This window comes from Patagioenas fasciata, chromosome 1 (genome assembly GCF_037038585.1).
Source record: "Patagioenas fasciata isolate bPatFas1 chromosome 1, bPatFas1.hap1, whole genome shotgun sequence".
Lineage (NCBI taxonomy): Eukaryota > Metazoa > Chordata > Aves > Columbiformes > Columbidae > Patagioenas > Patagioenas fasciata.
The window spans coordinates 4,861,342-4,876,888 of record NC_092520.1 but is presented as its reverse complement, the minus strand read 5'-3'; the positions used below and the strand labels follow the sequence as shown (position 1 = coordinate 4,876,888).

The window sequence follows — 15,547 nt, the reverse complement described above, 5'->3', positions numbered from 1 at the left end:
CTGTGGCAAATAATTGATGTGGTAACTTTGCCAGCGAACACACCGGTGCAAATCTCTGCGATCGTACACAGGGCTTATGTTGGTTCATGTCCATTTTGCCAGCAGAGGGTTTATTTTCTGGCAGAAATCGCAACGGAGGCAACTACTCTGTGGCCTTTTATGTTACAAGAGCAGCTTTTCTCTGAGTGCTTTTTGCTAAACTGCTGCTATAAGCGGCGTTTTTATAGACAATGTGTTGTAAGCAGCTAAAAAGCTGGAATTCCTTAGACTTGATTGAGCAAAGTAGTCAGTCGTGCTTTCTTTGAAAGTGCCGAAATTATCTGTCCGTTCGGTATTAGCAGATGAAGTGGTTCCTTTGACACCACAGCAAAGCAAAATCCTTTTCTCTATCAGCTTCTTGCTGTAAACAGCAACTCATTTTTTCCTTCACTTCTCAAGCTATAAGCTGGCACTAGTATTGAAATCAGTCTCCCGGCATTCTTTAGGTGTTTGAATGCAACTTATACTAAAGAACTAAAGCAAGCGACAAACAGGTTTCCAGAAAGGCCTCAATAAAAGCTTTGTTATGTAAAACCGAGAAGGGATTTGAGTTCCTTTGCTAAAGGAGTAGCTGCCAGTTGGCTTAGCTTGTGCCAGCCCTCAAATCCTTGGGACGCGTTTATCACCCACAGAAGGTGTTTTAGGCGAGTGCTGTCACAGTTCAGCTAAAGCCAAACCTTTTGCCAATGTGAAATGTGCTGTCCAGGCACAGGACCAACATTTGGAGGTGGCTTTGTCGCCCTTCTCCAGGGTTCGAGTGGAGCGAACCAGATGGTTTGTTTGGGAGAAGGGGGGTAAAAGCTGCATCAACCGTTCTTGGCTCAAGGTGTGGAACAGTTAATCCATCAACAATGTGGCCGAAATGAAAAAGAACTCGTAATATATAGTTAGAAATTGTGATATGGCAGAGAGAACCCAAAAGTCAGAGCAGCCCTTTTCAGTGGATTCCTTTCCAATTGCTTGTTTACCCAACAGAACAGAAGCTGCTGGGGTAAAAAATACCTTCATTTCCCAGCCTCTCAGGGCTACAAATCTTCTAGACCTTTAAAGGCTCTACACACCCGGTGATTTTAGGGGTAAACTGGGCTTCTGGGGCCAGTTTAGGTGGAGGATACAGCCGGCTTTGTGTGTAGCTGTATCTAAGGACAGGCAGCTTTCAAGAAGTGATATAAATCATCTAATCAAGCCTTCTTAATTTTTTACCATGTGCATATGGTTGGACTCGATGATCTTGAGGGTCTCTTCCCACCGAATGATTCTATGATAAAAAGCAAATAGGGTGTGGGTGTTGTTCGTTGGGTTTTTTTGTTTTTAATAGGAATATCAGTGGCTGATTTACACTCTGTATTCTTAGTAACTCCAGCATCTCAGGTGGGGTGGAGTCTGTCAACAGGAAAGTTCAGAAATATGACTGTGTAGGTGTGTTTCTAGGGACAGTTGCTATTGTTTCTGCTTGCAGTCTGAGATTGCCCTGATCTTCCTCTCAGGGAGGTGGTAACGTGGTGGGCTATTGTTTTATTAAATAAGTGACTGCATTCTGCATAAAAATCTCCTTAAAAAGCACTAATAGCTTGACACAGCCAGTCTCTAATTCATAGTTTAGTTAATGTTATTCTCAGCTTCTATTTTATAGCTGTATGGGTATCTCTGTGTATTTATAGAACAATACATATTTTGGAAGCTGTTGTTCCCCGTGTTATATTTAAAAGCACAAAAGACACTTTTTCACCCAGCGTGTTGGTGTAGAGCCGAGAGACAGAGCATCTTCCTGCTCCCAAACCCATCTAAGCCCAGCATTATAATTTTTAGACTGAACTAGGTGTTTATCATCACTTCTTGGTTTTCTTTTGCAGGCCTTGCAGGAGAAGCTGTGGAACGTGGCGGCTCCTCTGTACCTGAAACAGAACGCGTTGGCGTCTGCCGCGGCAAAACAGGTGAGGCAGAAGCAGCAGGGTCTGCAAGTCCTTGGGAATGAGCCCTTCCTTGGCCACGCAACAGAAATACGCTTCTGATCCTCCACTGCCGTACTCTGTCCAAGTAAATTTTGGTTCCACAAGGAGGAGGAGTTTTGCTCGTCTTCAGAAGATGAGTAGTGAGTGGGGGAGGTTCATGACAAGTGTAAAAAGCAGAAGAGCGAGAAAGAAGATCCAGAAAACCGTGGGGTGTTTGCCCTCACCTCATTCCCAGGGAAGGCTGTGGATCGTATCCTCTTAAAAGCCGTTTCTAAACAAGTGAAGGTCAACATGGTGATTTGGAACAGCCAAAATGCATTTCCCAAGGGCAAATGAGGCCTAACCGTAGAATCATTTTGGTTGGCAGAGACCCTTAAGATGAAGTCCAACTGTTAACCTAACCCTGGCACTAACCCATGTCCCTGAGAACTTCATCTCCGTGTCTTTTACACCCCTCCAGGGATGGTGACTCCACCACTGCCCTGGACAGCCCGGTGTGACCAACAGCATTGCTCTCTGGTGCTGTGAGCAATGGGAGGGCAGTGGACATTGTATCTCTTGACTTTAGCAAAGCGTTTGCAGTCTCCTGTGGTTCCCTTTTCACCAAACTGGCAGGATTCTGGCTGAAAAAGTGGCTGATAAGGCTCCTCAGAATTGAGGAACCAGTTGATAGACTGGAGGGCACATCTGGGGAACTGGGATGACAGGAACCTCATGATGTTCAGCGTGGGGATCCCAGTGGACAACACGTTGAACATGGGGCAGTAATGAAGGTCAGCTGCATCCTGGGCTGGCTGAGCAAGAGCGTAGCCATCAGGTCTGGGGAAATGATCCTTCCCCTCTGTTCAGTTCCTGAGAGATCACATCTGGAGGGCTGAGTTGTGTTTTGGGCTCCCTGGTAGAGGAGGATGGAGGATCTTGGTCTCTCCTCCCAAGTAACAAGTGACAGGACAAGAGGAAATGGCCTCAAGTTGTGCCAGGGAAGGTTTAGACTGGATATTGGGAAAAAATCTGTCACAGAAAGGATTGTTGGGCATCAGAACAGGCTGCCCAGGGCAGTGGTGGAGTCACCATCCCTGGAGGGGTTTAAAAGGCGTTTAGATGAGGTTCTTAGGGACATGGTTCAGTGCTAGAGTTAGGTTACGGTTGGACTCAATGATCCTGAGGGTCTCTTCCAGTTAAAATGATTCTATGATTCCAAGATGCTGACAAACTAGAGCAGGTTCAGCGGAGGGCCAAGGTGATCAGGGTGAGGAGAGGCTGAGGGAATTGTGCAGCCTGGAGAAGAGAAGGCTTCAGGGTGGATTTACTGCTGTCCACCACTGCCTCATCTGTAGGATGTTGATAAGACACATCCAGACTGCCCTGGACAAGAGACCCAGGCTGGAATATGAGAAATTGTAATGAGATTTAAGTGGGGTAATTTACCATAAGGGTGGTTAAATACTGTAACAGGTTTCCCAGAGAAGGTGGGGGAATCTGTGTCCCTGGAAGTGTCCACAATTTGATGTGGCAGCAAGTAACTGGATCTAATCAGACCTGCCCTGAGCAGGGGATCAGGCTAGATGACCTCCAGAGATCCCGCCCAACCTGAGTTATTCTGATCCTGCGATGTATAAATGATCTGATCCTGGAAAAACTGAGGCTAAAAAACTGAAGCCAAGCCCTAAGGAAAGGTAAAGGAGAAAGCAAACTATTAAATAATGCAGAAACAAATGTAGAGTAAAAGTGAGTTCATGGATCTGGTGGGAAACTCCTGACATTTTGAGTCTTGGGTTAATTAAGATGTAATAAGAGGCAGGTTCTGCTGCACATCAAAACCTTCCAGTGCTTTTGACAGCTGTCCCCAGGGATGAGTTAGAAACAAAAGCCTATGAGCTTTTAAAATCATCTCTAATTGAACTGTGTGTCTTGGGTGCCCTTCTCAGTAGCGTGTGAACCCCCTGGGAAGTTTTATCTGTTGTGACTGTGCATGTAGATCACTTCTCATCAATGCAAGGTGAGGGAATATTTCCTATTAGATAACTTGCAAGTTCTCGGCTTCTATACAGTCACACTGAACTCAACTGTATTAATTCAAGCTCTTCCCTCATCTACTTAAGCCCATGTGTTTAGCCAGATAAAGTACGATGAGTAAAACAGTCCAATGTCCTTCTGAGCTTTTAACCGTGTATCTAAAATAACCCAGAACTACAATTACCTTGGGATAGTTCCCATCTGCAGCACATGAAGCGTTGTTGAATATCAAGTTGTTTTCAACAGAACTTGGCAAATCAGGCTCCAAACATGTAAACTCAAGCAAGACCACTGAGGTTGCTCACGTTTTGTGTTCCAGAGCAGCCAGCGGGAGGTTCTGAGTGCTCTACCCTTGGAAATGTGAAATGCAATGTCAAGAGATTGATTGTGTACAAAGAGAGTGCTTGATTTAATGAATTATTTCTTTCATATAGCCAAGAACACTTTTCAGTATTAGGTGCCACTTTACACCGTGAAGAATTTCACCAAAAGAATGAGGCTTGTGGATTAACGTGGTCCTCGATGTGGGGAAAAATACCAGAATCTCGTGATCGTGTGTGTGTGTAAGAGTTTAACAGAACCTGATGGCTTTTTTACCCCTGTGGTGTCTGACTGACAGATCTTGGAAGAAACTTATAAGATGGAGTTTATGTACAGCGGAGTGGAAAGCAGACAAGTGGTCATTATTCATCACATGAGGCTGCAGGCGAAGGCGTTACAGCTCATCGTGACCGCACGTACCACTAGAGGGTAAGGATGACCTGCTGAAAGCACTTCTTAGGCTTAACTTTAAGCTTAGTTTCCTTAAAAAGAAGAGCAAGGATAAATCGGACACATAAATCACAGCATGCCAATAACCACTGCTAAAATAATCCCAAATGAAGAGCCTTCGGTGTAACTGTATAGTGGCACGATACTAAATTAAATGACAAAATTTTGGGGAAGATGCGTTTTGGTGGTTGAATCCTCTCACTATGAAGATATAAATAGGTGAAAATGTTGTAGAGTTGGTATTTGGGACCTACTTAAATGGGGAAAAGCATCAAAGAATGCACTGATTGTGTTTGCTTCATTGAGGATTAGATGCTGAGGTTTTAGCATCAGAAAATAATTGTCGTTGTGACTGATCTGCAGCTGATGTTGGTGCAAATCGTGGCTCAGGTAACACGAGAGGCTCCATGTGTCTCATTTTGGCTGCTGAGATCAGTAAAGCTACATACGGGTTTGGGTGGTTGTAGAATTAGAGCAAAGTGATTAGTATCCTAATTCATTTCGTTTCAGGTTTGTTGCCGTCAATTTATTGTGTTGCCATAGACATCCATAATATATTTGCCTTTTAAGCTCTTATTTTATAAGTGGAAACTTAGTATTTTCTAACAGTGGCTTTGGGAACTTAATTAGTGGCTTACGCAAACGATTTTTTGTGGGAGTGGGATATGGATGTGGGAAGGCAATACCAATTAATTTTGATCTTTTCTCATGGGGAACACCTTTCTAGCCTCAAAACTGGAAGATCTTGTATTTTTAAGAGCTTGAACTGGGTTCCAAAACACCTAAATGCTTCTAGCTGTATTATAGCCAGTTTTCTTTCTTTAGAATTAAGCAAGGAATGTGATCTTTGTTACAGAGTGGAACCCCTTTTTGGGATGTGTGAGAAATTCCTGCAAGAAGTGGATTCCTTTCAGAGGTGAGAAATTCTGTTGCTTCTTTGTTAGAAAATCTCCACGCTGTTGTCATCAGGGAATATTCCATTTATTCTTCATGCCTTCGCATCTTCCCCTGTTGCTGTTTTACATCTGGGACTGTTACCATGAGATAACGATAAAGCAAGAAATAAACTCCCTTTGAAATGTGGGATGAATGGAGGAGTTTTCCTGGGAGTATGACAAAAAAAAAAAGGAATTTCCCTTTATCACAAATGTTTAAGTTGTAAATGAGTGAGCAAACCATCTACGTGCTCAGGATGGGAGTCGCCTGGACCAGGTGTTGAGTTGTGCTTTGTAAATCTGCTTGTGAAGGGCTCCCCCAGCTCTCCTCTTTGATTTTATCCTAACCTAGATGGCTAAAATAGGTCAGATTAGGGGTGTGCAGTTGTCTTTCCATCTGTTCAGAAGGGAACTGGATAGCTCGCCCCAAGACATGGGTGTCCAGAGTTGGCTGAGCAGAATTCCAGCTTTATTTCTGATTAAATCCTCGTTTATTTGTCGTCCATATGCTTGGCATTTGTGGCTGGTTGAGTGATGAGAAAAGTGAACCAAATCTACCCACTCCCGAGTGCTCAGCTCATTTGGTAGATACCAACTAGAGCTGTTCAGTTGCTTTTTATCCTTGCGCTGAGTCTTGGGATGTGCAAAACTCATCACTGTTTCCTAGGAATGTAACTCCTACATGAATTCCACAAAAGGGGAGCGGAGGAAGGGAACGGAGCTGGGGAAGGGCTGGAGCACAAGTGTGATGGGAGCAGCTGAGGGACCTGGGGGGTTCAGCTGGAGAACAGGAGCTGAGGGGAGACCTTCTGATCTCTGAACTGCCTGAAAGGAGCTTGGAGCCAGGGGGCGTCGGGCTCTGCTCCCCAGGAACAAGCGCCAGGAGCAGAGGAAACGGCCTCAAGTTGTGCCAGAGGAGGTTGAGGTTGGATCTTGGGAACAATTTCTTCCCCAAAGGGCTGTGGGGCATTGGACCAGGCTGCCCAGGGCAGTGGTGGAGTCACCATCCCTGGAGGGGTTTAAAAGACATGGAGATGAGGTTCTTAGGGACATGGGTTAGTGACCTTAAAGGTCTTTTCCAACCCAAACGATTCTCTGGTTCCGTGGGTGATGGTAGGTCCTGTCAGTTGCTGTAAGGTCACCTGCAAATGCTCGGTCGTGTAAAATCTCTGTGTCCAGGTGGTGCAGCCTCAGTGTGCTGGATTTTAGCTGCATCCCATGACAGAGTAGTTGGAATGTGTTCTGTACATAGTGTCAGTCACAGGAACACGGGGATGTGTATTCCTGCGTCACCCTATTACTGTGTGTGTAGAAGAGTGGTGGAGGCTTCTGTTTATGGATTACGCTCCTACAGAACACCCAGGATCCTAAAACCCCTCTCACTTCTAGGGCTTTAGGACCTGAAGCTGTTTTGGGCACGTCTGGTGTTCCTGTTCTTTGTAGACTCAGCTGTAGGTGAAGATACAACACAACACCGTACTTGACAAGGGCGAGGAGAACCCATTGTTCAAGCACTGGTGCATTCTTTTCCTCAGATTGCACGAGTATTTACTAGGCTTAAAAAACTGCTGATAACAACCCATCAGTCTAAAGAAGCATCTTCTGCATACAGGGATGTAGGGCAATAGCCCAATTTTACTTCTATATAAAGAATAAGTATCAAATACTCTCTTGTAAGAGGCTGTTGTCCCAAGCTATAGAGCAGATTCTATTCACTGTTCTTGACCTCTAGAACTAGCGCTTTTTTTCTTACCGATTGTAGTTTACTGTTAAAATTTCAGTCCTCAGATGTAATAATCAATACTCTCATAAATATTGGTAAATGAAAACCATTCTGGAAACTTTGCTGCAGCGGATCAGCCAACTCACGTATTGGGTGTGTGGGTACGTTAGAGCCGGTAATGAGTCAGTTATTTAATTAGCCAGATGAAAGCGCACAGCATAAAGAATGAGGCATATGCATGTCATCCCTAAGAAGTACCAATTTCAAACATTTTTGAGGCAACTATACCAGGAACGGCGCTTTCATCCAGACGTGTTTCTTTGTTGCATCAGGAGGGGAATCCACATATCTAATTCTGACCTTATAACTAAATATAAGGATTAAGTAGCTTGGCTGAAAATAACAATACTGTTGAAAAAAGTATTTGATTTTTAATTTCTTCTTAACACAGATGTTTCATCTCTGAGCTCCCACACATGCAAGGCAGTTTTGTAGATAAACTGCTGGACTTAATGCCCAGACTTGTGACATCCAAGCCTTCGGAAGTGGTCAAGATTCTTCAGACAACCCTGCGACAAAGCACCTTCCTCCACCTTCCTCTTCCAGAGCAGGTCAGTGTAACACAAAGAACTCAAATGCAATATCCTTAGCATCTGGCTAGTTCCTAATAGACCATGAAGCTTTTAGAATTCAGGTTTGTGCTCAGTCACAAGTGTTATATCTTCAAAGGCTTTTTTCTCCGTACGTAGCATCCCCAGGAGTACTGCTAAAAACACCGAACGCTTCATAACTCCTGGCAGCATCCAAACGAACCCAAAGTTCATGCACAAATTCTCCATTAAGAACAGTTCTGATAATTTTTTCTTTCCTCCTCCTCCCCATGCCCTATTTTTGCCAACCGCTTTGCCCCTAATAGCTCCACAGAGCTACTGCAAATATCATCGAGCCTACCGGTGAATCGGATAATCCTCTGAGGTTTACGTCGGGGTTGGTGGTGGCACTGGATGTCGATGCGACTCTGGAACACGTGCAGGATCCCCAAGGAACCGTTAAAGTCCAGGTAAGCTGTTGCTTGACATAAATACAAATGAGATTGCGTTTGCTCAAGGATGTCAATGCTTCTAAATTGAGAAGAATAGGACACGACAATGCTGGATTTCTGTATTTTAACCACACGTTCTGAAATCAGCTTGTGGATAGTGCGCTGAGTTGACTCGTGTAGTTCCTGAGGCTTTGCTTTGAGTACCTGGATGCCGTTCTGTGCTCCACACGGTGCTTTCACGTGCACTGGGCATGTTACGGACATGAGCACAAATAAATGCTGGTAAACTTGTAGCTTGTGTAGCTGGGAGAAGGAGGAGCAAAAGGAGCTGTTCTGAACGGGACAGAAACGCGCAGGCTCTTGGCTCTTTGTGTTTCTGACTTAACCGTCTTCTTGCTGCTGAATTATTAGTTTCAAATGCAGCTGAGGATGTGGATGAGTATAATGTCAAGTGAAATATGCAAATTTGCTGCATGACAACTGAAAACCTCTGTTTACAGTGCAGAGGAGGAAGGTGATGTCAAGGTACATTTTTCCCCTCTGCTGTGGGTCCAAGTGGCCAGTGCGTGGCCGTTAAATCAGGGGCAACTGGACTCCTGGCTCCAAGACAAAGCAAACCCTCCTGCCTTCTGAACTCACACTGAAACCACCAAAATAGCACACAGTGTGCAAATCACAGAACAGTTTGGGTTGAAGGGACCTCCAAAGCTCCCACCAGTGCCACCCCTGCCATGAGCAGGGACATCTTCACCAGCTCAGGTTGCTCAGAGCCCCATCCAGCCTGGCCTGGGATGTCTCCAGGGATGGTTCATCCACTACCTTTCTGGACAACGTGGGCCAGGCTCTCACCACTCTCAGTGTAAAACATTTCTTCCTCATGTCTGGCCTGAATCTACCCCCCTTTAGTTTAAAACCATCACCTCTTGTCCTGTTGCAAATCCGCAATCCAGTTGTCATTCATTTAGTGTTTTTTTTTTTCCCCCTATAGGTATTGTATCCCGATGGACAAGCACAAATCATCCATCCAAAACCAGCTGACTTTCGAAATCCTGGTCCTGGAAGGCACAGGCTGATAACTCAGGTTTACCTCTCACACACAGCCTGGACAGGTAACATTCACAATACAAGTTCATGTCATTTTGTCGCTGCACTTTTCTGAGAGAGGAGTGTGTCTTGCTTGATGTCAGACTCCTGTGCGTAAGATGTACCCCTGCAGTCTTGGGGTTTTGAGTGTCCTGGAGTCTCCAGCTGTTGTTCACAGAATCACAGCCTGGTTGGGGTTGGAAGGGACCTCTGGAGATCATCCAGCCCAACCCACCTGCTAACGCAGGGTCACCAGAGCAGATCACACAGGAAGGTGTCCAGGTGGGTTTGAATGTCTCCAGAGAAGGAGACTCCACAGCCTCTCTGGGCAGCCTGGGCCAGGCTCTGGCACCTCACAGTAAAGAAGTTTCTCCTCATATTCAGATGGAACCTCCTGTGTTTCAGTCTGTGCCCGTTGCACCTACTCCTGTCATTGGGCACCACTGAACAGAGTCCGGTCCATCCTCTTCACACCAACCCTGGAGATATTGATCAGCATTGATCAGACCCCCTCTCAGCTTCTCATCTCCAGGCTGAACAGCCCCCGCTCTCTCAGTCTCTCCTCCTAAGAAAGATGCTCCAGACCCCTCAGCATCCCTGTAGCTCTCAACTCTTTGTCCTCCTTAAGCTGGGGAGCCCAGAACTGGACCCAACACTCCAAGCACACAGCACTTTAGCACCCTGATCTGGGTGAAGATGTCCCTGCTCATGGCAGGGGTCGGACCAGATGAGCTTTGAAGGTCCCTTCAACCCAAACCACTCTATGATTCTGTGATTCTACTTATTGGTGCTGCCCTCGGCGTTGCTCAGATTTCTCGCAGCCTTTGGGCAGTGACGTCTCCCTGGGTGACACAGCACCATGGCTCCGTAGGTGACTTGTGGGGCTGAGGTTGCTGGGGAGAAGATGCTGGTGGCTGCGTGTGTGGTCATATATAAATAAATGTAGGAGTAGTTACACATATACAGTCCTAAAATTATATGTGGCCATCACATGTGGCAACCACAAGGCTGATGTGGCCCTGGTGACCATGAGTTTGTCACACCTGGTGTAGAGGAAGAGCAGTTGCAGGAGTCAGGTCTGTGTCCTTATTTTAAGTTGAGGAGTCACGATCAACTGAGTCACTGTAATTCATCTGTTTAGACCTGATGGGTGTTTGAGGAGGGCAGAGAACCTTTGGAACTGTGTGTACTCAACAGTGTCATTTCACTGCTGATTAAAACTTGACCTTTTTAATGCCCTAAAAAAGACCTTTTAGCTCTGAAATACGTGACTCCAACATTTTCGTTCAGTCTCAGTTGGCATTCACCCTTCCCCAGGAAAGAGCATCAGTAATTCACTTGGTTTCAAACAGAAGTATTTGTTGTTTTGGATGAGAAAAATAGTATTGCTTCTATAACTGGAAGTATCTGGATTTAAAGGATCGTTCTGTACCAATGGGAGCTGAATCAGATCCTTATTTCTGCTTCTGCAGCGTTCACTGAAAGGGCATTTTAGGTCTGGCTCCAAAGGATTCTGTTCTGGTGTCTCCCCCAGTGTTTATTTTAACTTCAAACTTTGACATTGGCACTTAGGCCTATAAAACAGGAGGACACCAAGGTGGGAGGATTCAAGGCTCCAAATTGAAAATGGAGATATTGCAGACATTGAAACTTATCAAAGGCTGGTAAAAAGTGTGTGCTTAGGAAGGAGGATGCCCAATACAAAGCACGGATTAACTTTTGATCAATAGCAGAAGCAACAGAAGTGACTGCAAGCTACAAATGAAAAGAGGTGTCAGTGTGGCAAAAAGGTGAGTCTGTGAGAACACTGGGGAAAACGGTTATTTCCTGTATTCTGACAGGTGCAGGTGACATCTCAGCTGCAGTTCTGGGCGTCCCACCTTAACATTCTGTGGGTTTCATTTGGGTTTCAGTAATTTAGTCCTGATTTTGGTTAGTCCAGTGAAGCCCCACACACCACCCGGTGCTCACTCACTGCCCGCCCTGTGATATGGGGAAGAGAATCGGGGGTAAAAATGAGAAAATGTGCGTTATGCTGTTCAGCAACAGCTGAAACATCCCTTGGTTATCAACACCATTTTGGTGACAATTCCGAAACTCAGCCCCACATGAGCTACAGTGAAGGAAAATTAACTTTATCCCAACCCAAAACAGTACAATTCCATATGGAAAACCTAAAGTAATTGTGATTTCAATCTAGAAAGGAAAATTTTGATGGGGCTGTAGTCCCGCGTGCTGCTCAGGGTCCTATAAGTAGGCTGGGAACCTGTTCTTATGATGTCTGCTGGGAGAAGAACAAAGTGAAAACATCTTATGGGCAGAATTAGGAATATCTGTCCATCTGCTGAGATGGGGAAAAGGCTGTCAGTGTAAAAACCTCCAACAGAAGAGAATCGGCAGTTAATGTGCTCTGAGGCTTGTGAGCCATCAGCTGGATTCATTTGATCCTGCCATAAAAATACAGCTTGCAAGACCTACTAGTTCTATGATCTTTTATTATTTTTTAAATTTATTTTTATTATTTGATATTTTATTATTTGGTTGGAATAACTTCTAACAGTTACTTTGGAAAGTTGCTGTTTATTATTAGTTTTGCGATTTTTTTTTTAAGCTATGACAAAGAGCGGAGGGATTTAAACCAGTGCTTAGTTCTACTGTGCTGAGCCTAACGACGAGCAACAAAACGGGGGAAGGGACATGAGCACAAGCCCTATGGGGAGAGGCTGAGGGAGCTGGGCTTGTTCAGTCTGGAGAAGAGGAGGCTTAGAGGTGAGCTCAGCACTCTCTAGAACGACCTGAAGGGCAGTTCTAGCCAGGGGGGATTGGGCTCTTCTCCCAGGCAGTCAGCAATAGGACAAGGGGGCATGGGCTTCAACTCTGCCAGGGGAAATTGAGGCTGGAGATGAGAAAGCAATTCTGTGCAGAGAGAGTGGTCAGCATTGGAATGGCTGCCCAGGGAGGTGCTGGACTCACCGGCCCTGGAGGTTTGTAAACTGAGATTGGCCATGGCACTTAGTGCCATGATCTGGTCAATGGACTGGAGTTGGACCAAGGCTTGGACTGGATGATCTCTGAGGGCTTTTCCAACCCAGTCCATTCTGTGATTCTGTGACAATGTTGTATCTTCAAGCACCAGTTGGGATTGTGCTCAGCCCAGACCTGCTCTGCGCTTTATCCAGCACATGCGAGATACAATTTCAATTAACACTGGTTGTTCCCTATGTCAGTAGTCAAGTCTGGGTTATTGTGTTGTGTTTTTTCTCCGCAGAGCCGTGTCAGATCGAAGTGCGGTTGCTGCTGGCGTACAACTTCAACAAGAGCAAAGCGTCTGCTAAAATCCCCAAATCTACCTGGAGCGAGAGTTTGGAGGCTCTTCCGCAATCTGAAAACGGCATCGAGGGGACCATCCCCTTCAGCAAATCCGTCAAAGTTTATATCATGCCCAAACCCGCCAGGCGGTGAAGTCTGTGGCTAAAAGAAATGTATTTATGGGCAACACACAGTGTTGCAAGATGGTGAATCAAACCAAAATAGTTTTATACTTGTATGAAAAGGGAAAAGAAAAAAAAGAGAAATAAAGCTGTTGAAGAACAATCGGTCTCCTCTGTGATGAAGCAGATAGACCAATATTCAGCTAATTGGGAGTAGTTTCAAGAAAATGCGGGTGTTTGTATATTGAATCAACAAAATCAAGCCAGTTCCCAATCAACATTCCAGCAGTAACGCCCTGTCTTCAGTTTTTACTTATTAAAAGTTTCTCTTTGAGGTTTTTCTGCTGTGTATTTACCAAGGTATTTACTGTGTAAACGCTTAGTCACGTAAATCAAGGTTATTTTTGCAGACCTTCGAAATGAAGCTGAGGAGTTTGGATTTTTTGTGGAGGTTTGGTTTTGGTTTTTTGTTTGGTTGTTTTCTTTTTCACGTCTAGAACTTGTGCATTGGTACCTAAATTCTTAGTAAATATATATATATATATATATAAATAGAATCAAAAGTGCTATTGTTTTTGTGTAGGAACTGCACCTCAAAGTGGAATTCCCAGTTGCTGTAGGTTAAATCCTGAGTGATGTTCTGTCCCGTATTGAAGCTGGTGCAGTTTTGGGAAGCACAGGTTCACATTGTGGTGCCGGGGGAGGAGGAACCTGTTGGTGCAACCAGAGCTTCAGTTACAGGACATGGAGTTGGAGTTAGAGCAAGAAAACAATATGTTCATGTTGTTGTTTACAAACCTGCAAGAGATGAAAATGTTTGGCTCTGTTTTATGGAGGTCTGTAGGAACAATGGGATTAAATACCACAGAATCTGTTTCTGGGTGGTGATCTTGGCCTGAACCATCTTACTCAGATGAGAAAAGCTCCTTAGTTTTACGATCCCGCAGCGGTTTTGCTGGTCAGTGTTTCTGATCAGCTGAAATATCCAAACGCTCTCAATTACGCAGCGGTCAGGCAGCTTCTCAGTGTCCTAAGTAGCTGAGCTATGAGTACAGAGGGACAGAATTGTACTATAAATGTGGCTTTTCTGGCATTCCTGGTGGAAAGGGTGTCTGGGCAAAGCTTCAGCCGACTGAGGAACATCCCGTAATACGTAGCAAACCTTTGGTAGGGCTTTCTAGGAGCGTTTAATGTGTGAAACTTCATAGTGCAGCAGCCAAATGTTACCTGTCTTCATAAATCATTAAAAAGAAAAAAAGGTGTATTTTTAGCAAGCAAACAAAGCCCTGAAGAAACGCTTTCCGGTTGTACGAAGATCAGTGTAAATAATAACCCCTTCTGTGCTTTTTCTACAATAAAATGGGAAAACCAAGGCTTATCTCTTTATTATATGAGTGGACATACACTGTCCTAGGCTAACAAAAGATTCCTCCGAGTTGTGATTTTAATTTGACGTAGTGGGCAAGGATCACTTGCCTTCCATGTTCCAACCAACAAGCAAGTATTGAAGAGCAGTACAAAAGTTCATTTGTAATTTCAAGATGCTTAAAACCACTTGAGAATTTAAGACTGCGACAAACATTTCCAGTCTAATGAGAGTATTCCATAGCTGGCTTCTCAGTATTGTCCTGGAGATATTTATCTTGATTCCTAGTTTGAGTCATGGAAGAAATCATTGGTTTTTCTTTTTATTCTTAGGTTTCATCTATTCTGTTTTAATGGGAAATTCATCATCACATCTATTGAAATTCATTGGGCGGGCCGGTGCTTTGAAATTTGCAAGTAAATAACGCAATTATCGAGTCAATAATGCTTAAAATAATGCGTAAATTTATTCGGAAGGAAGGTGAAGCTTATGAGATATTAACTCTAACCTGGTGTGGCTTTTTGTATCTGAAAGTCCAGAAAAACTAAGTGGGTGGGTACAGTCACTGCAAAAAGCACAAAGCAAGTTTGTGGATGAAAAAACAGGGCATGAATTTAAATTGGGAGCATCATCTGGGGTTCCAGCTCAGGGAGATGAGTTTCCTCTGCATTCCTGTCCTGCTTATCCCAATTCTCAAATCTTTTGGCCACATCAGAGATGATACAATTATTATTTTCTTCTTATTTCACTCTCATCTTCCAGTTTGTCCTCGGGGGGGGCACAAGGAATTCAGGAGCGGGCTGACTTCTTGCTTTACAATTTGCTCATGCGATATTAATGCGACTTTATCTTAAAGTTTGAAGGCTCGGAGATGTAACTGCACAAACGCTGCCTGATGTCCCTTAAAAAGGCTGGTTTGGTGCGTCTGAGTCTTTTTAAGGCCGGTATCTCCAGCGCCAGCTCGTACGTGCTGCTTCACAAAGATAAGGGCTGGGGACCAACCCGCTCACAGCGCAATCTTCTGGCGCCCGGCCCAGTATCTGCTGTACTGGGAGCTCACTGCCTATACTGGGAGAGCGTTTTCCTGCTGGGATGCAGAGAAGTGGCGTATGTGAGGAATCCTGCCCTAAAAAAAGTGCGTTCCCATGATTTGGACGATGAGCCCATTGATTTGAACATTATTTACGGC

At 44.6% G+C, this 15,547-nt stretch overlaps 1 protein-coding gene across 3 annotated transcripts in view; it reads left to right on the top strand.

The window, feature by feature from the left end:
• The window catches only part of INTS4 (integrator complex subunit 4), a 46,058-nt gene extending 31,694 nt beyond the window's left edge, over nt 1–14,364 (top strand). For 2 of the 3 annotated variants that reach the window (XM_065833327.2, XM_065833335.2), the window contains exons 17-23: nt 1,893–1,973; nt 4,627–4,757; nt 5,635–5,694; nt 7,888–8,047; nt 8,353–8,496; nt 9,467–9,587; nt 12,830–14,364. In XM_065833327.2, coding sequence (XP_065689399.2) covers nt 1,893–1,973; nt 4,627–4,757; nt 5,635–5,694; nt 7,888–8,047; nt 8,353–8,496; nt 9,467–9,587; nt 12,830–13,023 — 891 coding nt within the window. In that variant the 3' untranslated portion in view covers nt 13,024–14,364. Of the gene's footprint in view, nt 1–1,892; nt 1,974–4,626; nt 4,758–5,634; nt 5,695–7,887; nt 8,048–8,352; nt 8,497–9,466; nt 9,588–12,172; nt 12,331–12,829 lie in introns of all 3 variants that reach the window. The other variant, XR_011741881.1, reaches the window with a different exon arrangement.
• The last annotated feature ends 1,183 nt before the right edge of the window (nt 14,365–15,547 follow it).